Source organism: Brachionichthys hirsutus, chromosome 3 (genome assembly GCF_040956055.1).
Source record: "Brachionichthys hirsutus isolate HB-005 chromosome 3, CSIRO-AGI_Bhir_v1, whole genome shotgun sequence".
Taxonomy (NCBI): domain Eukaryota; kingdom Metazoa; phylum Chordata; class Actinopteri; order Lophiiformes; family Brachionichthyidae; genus Brachionichthys; species Brachionichthys hirsutus.
In genome coordinates this window covers 4,207,382-4,213,620 of record NC_090899.1, presented here as the reverse complement: position 1 = coordinate 4,213,620, position 6,239 = coordinate 4,207,382, and the positions used below count along the sequence as shown (strand labels likewise).

At 58.5% G+C, this 6,239-nt stretch overlaps 1 protein-coding gene across 1 annotated transcript; it reads right to left on the bottom strand.

Moving 5' to 3' along the window:
• Positions 1–56: 56 nt before the first annotated feature.
• znf526 (zinc finger protein 526) lies at positions 57–4,840 on the bottom strand. Its single transcript, XM_068754877.1, has 8 exons — positions 4,711–4,840; positions 3,723–4,064; positions 3,404–3,573; positions 3,233–3,328; positions 2,423–3,162; positions 2,189–2,324; positions 580–2,106; positions 57–338 (listed from the first exon to the last, which is right to left on the bottom strand). Exons 2-8 carry the CDS (start codon positions 4,030–4,032, stop codon positions 180–182), a joined length of 3,138 nt encoding a protein of 1,045 aa, XP_068610978.1. The 5' UTR covers positions 4,033–4,064; positions 4,711–4,840; the 3' UTR covers positions 57–179.
• Between the last annotated feature and the right edge of the window lie 1,399 nt (positions 4,841–6,239).

Genomic DNA, 6,239 nt, shown 5'->3' with positions numbered 1-6,239 from the left:
AAACTGGCTTTCTTTGCATGCGTGTGTGTGTGCGAGTTACGAATGTCGGTCACCGTGAAAAAGCATTTATTGATTTAATCCATTATAACAGAATACAAAGAAACGACGTCGCCGACGGAATGATCGAATAAAACGAAGTGTTTAACCCCGTTCTCTAACTTTAACTCTGACCAGAGCGTTCAGAGGAGCTGCAGTCCGTCCACGGCGAGGCCGCTCTCCAGAGCTTTGTGGTAAATCTCCAGGGCCTGCTCCAGAGGAAGCTCCTCCCCCTCGCCGGTGGAAATGATGGCGATGGTCTCCCCGAACTCGTTACACATGATGGTGGGGGCTCCCTGTGCCTGCAGGGGTGAGGCAGAGGTCAGGGTGAGTTCACAGCAGAGCGGCTGCACACACACACACACACGTTGATGATGCTGTAGATTACCCGTCTTAGCCCCGCCCCCACACGGAACGAATAAAATGCATTTTACCAGAGAAGGTACCGTAAATGATTTTACGCTGGTATTCACATAAAGCACGGTCCCCATGGCAACCCGACTATACTCGCTCCATGCAGGTCTATTTAAGGATGACTCGGACCTGCTGCAGATCTGAGGCTTGGATCTGGATGAGCTGCGTCTGTGCGTTGGTGAGTTCCGCCGCCGCCGCCACGCCGCCGGCGCCGGGCTCCTCCGCGGCTTCGGCGGCGGCGGCCTCTTCGTCCAGCCTCTGCTGCCTGGCGTGGATCTTCTTGTGGCTCCTCAGATTGGAGAAGGTCTTAAAGGCTTTGCCGCACTGCGGGCACACGTGAGGCCGCTCCCCGGTGTGCGTCCGCCGGTGCTCGGCGAGGTGCATGCTCTGGATGAAACCCTTCCCGCACGCGTCGCAGCGGAACGGCCTTTCGCCGGAGTGCGTGCGGAGGTGCTCTCGCAGGTGCGTGTTCTGACGGAAGCGTTTGCCGCACACTTCGCAAGGAAAGGGACGCTCGCCGGTGTGAACCCGCTGGTGGAGCGCGACTCCGGAGGAGGACACAAACAACTTCCCGCAGACGGGGCACTGGTGGGCCTTGGGCCGCTTCCCGGGGGCGCACCGTGGCCGCCCGGGACCGACGGCGAAGTGGCTCAGTCTGTGAAGTCGCAGATTGGCGGGAGAATTCAGCTTCTTGCCGCAGACGTTGCAGTCCCGCCCGCCGGCACGCGGGACCGGCTTCGCCGCGGCCGAGGTGGAGGGCTCTGAGGAAGCGGCGTCTTTGTCCAGCTCTTCTTCTGTCCCTGCGTCCGCCTGCACCAGGGCGGCGTGCCGCTCCAGGCAATGGCCGTCCCGCTGCCTCCTGGTCAGGAAGCCGGCTGCGCAGTGAGGGCACGGGAAAGGTGCCGGCGCCCCCGGGTGTTGGGCGTAGCGATGCGCTGCCAATCTGGTAGGCCAGCGGAAAGCGGCGGGGCAGTCCGGGCAGCGCAGCGCCGCGGCGCCGGCGTGGAGCAGGCCGTGCTGGCGGAGGTTGGAGGACTGCGAGAAGGACCGGTGGCAGACGTCGCAGCGGAACGGCCGCACGCCCGAGTGGACGAGGTTGTGCCTCATCAGGTTGGCGAGGGACGAGAACGTCTTGCCGCAGTCGGAACACTGGAAGGGCCGCTCGCCGGTGTGAGTGCGGGCGTGGTTGCGCACGTGGACGCGCTTCTTGAACGACTTGCCGCAGACGCCGCACGAGAAGAGGCGCTCGGCGCGGGGCTTGCGCCGGCGGTGAGCCGGCTGCAGCTGGGAGGCGAACGCCTCGGGGCGCGGACGGCGAGAGACGGACCCCTTTTCCGGCGACTCCGACGACGCGCCGGCGTCGCGCGGGGGCGGAGCCGAGCCAGACGCGCCGGCTTCCTGCTCGGAGTCCTGCGCGTTTCCTCCAAAAAGCGAAGACGTATCCAGTCTCTCTTCCACCCGCCTCTCCGGTTCCGCTCCTCCCACCGCGACCTGGGAACACCGCGGCGAGTCCTCCTCCATCCGTTCCATCTCGTCCTCCGTCAGAGGCGCCATCAGATTGGCTCGTGCCCCGTCGGCGGCGTCGCTCTTCTTCTTATCTCTCGCCCGTTGCACGATGGCGAGCGCGGTGAGGGATCCTCTCCTGGGAGCCGACACCTAGACACAGAAACGGACGCTCACACCCCCCCGCGCCTCACGCCGCCGACGCAGATGAACGAGTGAACGCTCGCCGTCCTACCGTGGCGGCGGGGGCGGGCGCGTCCGGCGAGTCGCGGTCCAGGTGCGTCCGGCGGTGGTACAGGTATTTGGTCATGTTGCTGAAGCTTTTGCTGCAGAACTGACACTTGTGAAGAGGATCTGCCGTGTGGGACTTCCTGCAGGGCCGCCGAGGACGAGAGGACAAAGCAGAACCCGGGAGGTCAGAGACGCGCCTCGCCGCGACCTTGACCTCTGGTCTCCGGGGACTTTTTACCTGTGCATGACGAGGGTCATCTCGGTGGTGAAGCCGACGCCGCAGTCCACGCACAAGTACCTGGCCACGCCCGAGTGGGTGCGCGTGTGCGTCTGCAGCGACGTGGCCTTCTTGAACACCTTGCCGCACTCGAGGCACTCGTGCGTGCCCTGCTCGTGCGCGCGCCTGTGCGCGGCCAGCCGGTTGACGGAGGTGAAGGTGCGGCTGCACAGCTCGCACTTTTGGGGCCTGGCGCAGAACGCCGGCCTTTTCTCCGCTACTCTCAGCCGCGCGCTCTCCGCGGCCTCGTCCCTCCCCCGCGTCTCCTCGAAGCCGCTCATGACCCCCGGCTCGCCGCTCTCTTTGTCCTGACAGAGGAAGTGCTCCCCCTGGTGTTGGAGGAAGTCCTCCGGGGTCTGAAACAGAAGGGCGCATTCTGAGCACTCGTACGGGTGGACGGCCGCCGCCGCCGGTCGCCGCCTCTCCGTATCGACCTGCGCGCCGGGAGCCAATCGCAGCTCGAGTCTCGGGACGCCGTTCTCCGAGACCAAAGAGCCTCGGCCTACTGCCGAGAACAGGGGGGGCAGCTTGGCCCGGGGGTGGCCGGGGGCGCGGGGGTTGTCTGCCAGGGCTTGGGCAGTGAGAAGCTGCAGGTGCATGGTGGCCGAGCCGGGGGCCGCCGTCACGGGAGGCAGCAGGGCGGGGCGGGGGGGCTTGGAAACGGGTTTCTTGGGTTGCGGCTGCGGCTGCTGGGCGAGCACCTGGTGGATAAACGGGAAGCCGTTAAGAGCCGCGTCCGTTCGCTCACTTCCTGTGCAGAACGAAACGTACCTGCGCCAGGATGTCTCTGGCCTGCTGCTCGCTCAGCACGTAGTTCTGGATGCTGCTCAGGGGAGTGACGGTGCCGTCGGGCTGCAGGACGTACTCCTGTCACAGAAAACACGCCTCGCTCAGCTTCCTCCTCGGCGCGGGTTCCGGCGCCGTACCGCCGCGCACGCTCACCACGGTCTCCGTGTTGCTGTGCGTGCTGCTCCTGCTGTGGCTCCGCCGGTGCTCCAGCCACGTCTCAGGAGAGTCAAACAGAGCCAGACAGTCCAGGCACTGGTACCGGACCGGCCCGGATACCGCCGCCTCGGACCCGGCTTCCTCCATCTCCAGAACCTCACACAGCTCTGGGGAGATTCCAAAAACCACATGAAGCTCGACTGAGTCGTTTTGGTTCCTCTTCCTTTGACATGTCTGACAGGTATTGATTGACCAATCACAGAAGAGCTTTGTCGTGTGGACTAGAACACCCCCCCCCGCCGCGTCTCTCCCTCACCGTGCTGCTCCACCTCCAGCCCAGCCTCCCTCATGTGCATCTCCTGGTGCTGCAGCAGCTCCTCCGGGTCCACGAGGAGCGTCCCACACTCCAGACACTGGTACTGCTGGGCTTGCCCCGACCCCGGCAGGCCCAGGACGTCCACCGTCTCCCCGACCCCGCCTTCGGCTCCCTCTTGGCCGGCGTGGATCTGCTGGTGGATCAGCACGTCCTGGAGCGTGTCGAAGAGCTGATGGCACTCGCTGCACATGAACTGGTGCTCCACGTAGGCGCCGCCGCCCGCCGCCGCCTCCTCCTCCTCCTCCTCCATGCTGGCTCTGAGTGTGCGTCGTCTCACGCAGGCTGCAAGTGTGTCGCACACGGAGATTTGTGACTCTTCTTCTACGACAAATGACGTATCGTAAGACTGATCAATATCATGATACACTCAATTGACAATCCCTTTTCTGCATTCTCAAACTGCCGTTACTTCTACGAGGAGGTACCATTTGATTTATTTTCAGTTATTTTTAACAGATTAAAATGAGAGAAACTCTTGAGGAATGAAAATATGGATTTCTGTTCTTCATGAGACAAAAACTCACCAAAACATTCACAAATTATTGGTGCCTTTTTAAATCCCTAAAAGTATTGAAACGAGCAGATTTGCAGGAAGAATTAAAGGATTTCTAAGTGATTTTAGTGTTTCTCTCTGCATAAAACCTCCATTAACCCATTCAAACCGAGCACAGACATAAAACAATCCCGCGGACAGACACTCCCAGCCGAGGCCCTCTGCAGCTGGCGGCCATTGCTCAGAAGTACTTAATAATAATTCTCCCACATTCCCCCACAAATGTGATCCATATCTTAGTTTCCAGTGTGTGATGGCATATGGAGAGCTGTTGGCGGCGCTCCCTTCGACACTGCAGACCTGTTTCACGGCACCGCGGTTTCCTGAAAGCGTCTCCCCGGTTCGTCGGGCGGCCCGTCAGGCGGCGCTACTCACTTTTCCCCGCAGCTTTCCGGCTCTGACAGCGGCCCCTTCTTTCTCCTTTAGCTAGCTCTCATTGGACCGTACCTCGCGTGGTCGTTCCTTCACGTTCCCCGCAAGCGTATACGATTGTTATCGTTAGTGCCCGGCCGACGTCCGTGGCGCGTAAATGTTAAAAAATTAAAAGTTTCGCTTGAAAATCAGATCGCAAAGCATTTAATGTGGCGTTTACCCACCGATCGCTTCCATTCTTGTGATATGAAGCCCCGCCCAATGCGGGGATCGCGAGCGGTTTTATGATTTGTGATTGGACAAGCGACCTGTCACTCATACGCTGTGCTTCCCTGTCGGGTATTGTAGTTTCTGTCGGTGTGGTTGTGCTTTTTTCCCCCGCGCCGTTGTCCTTTCATTTATTTTACAGTTTTATTTTCATATCAGTAATTTTAAATTAGCTTCACAGATGCTTGTTACACCATAACTTACATGTTTACTCATTTTTGAACGTGTTAATTTTTCGTTGACTATATTTCCATTACGCAAAAGTCAGACTGACGTTGGGATAGCCAAAAATTAAATCGTCATCGTGTTCGTAAATACAGCGCTCTTTCACATTTCGTTAGCGCAAAAAAGTGTTTCTCTCTCCCCCCCCCCCCCCCCCAAAAAAGCTCCCAAAAAAAGCTCCCAAAAACATCAATTCCCATTAACCCTTGCGAGCTCTACGTCGTTGTGCGTCAATTCCCCCAGTCCCCCCACCATCACCGTTCTACCATAGGAAGAAAGGGGGAGACGGGCAGCCCGTACGGAACGCCGTAAGTGTAGTCGATATTAAAATATATAATCTAGCTTTCTGCCGGTGTGGCTGCTGATAGAATTCGGCCTTTCCCCGGGTTTAGTTCGCACAAATATGAGCGGCAGCGGGCGGCCCAGAACGAGCTCATTCGCTGAGCCTCCCGGAGCTCCTGGATCCTCTTCAGCCGGTGCCGTATGCGCAGTAGCTGGTGGGAGCTCGACAGGAAAAGCTGGGGCTTCACAAGCCAGTGGGACAAGCTCGACGAGCTTTGGGAATTTGAAACTCTCCAGTAAGTATACATTATAGTGCCCAGCTTTCATGTCGATATTAAGGCCCAGCGTGTGCGTTGTTTTTTAGAGGAATTTACCTGCGTGTAATAATGTCGATCATTGTTACGGAGCAAAACTAAGCCATTAGCGGGCAGCTAAGAAGCTAACTTCAGTTAGCTTTCCAGCTAACGTTAGCTGTGTTTCTCATTAATGAATCGCTACGACCAAGGGGGTTTATCGTGAAGCTAACATCGTTAGCAACCGGTGGAAAGCTGTGGAATAGCCTGTTTCTATCTGAAAATGTCGTTTTGAGGTGACGGTACTTAATTATTACAATTACACCGTAACCCTAGCAGAGACTTGTCACCCGACGTGCGACGATATTCGTCATTAATAGCAAATGTGGAAGCTAGCTATCAGGTTAGCAGCTGTAAGTAGTAGGTTCAAATGCTTTTGCGTCGTTGGAGTTTGCTAGCTTGACCATA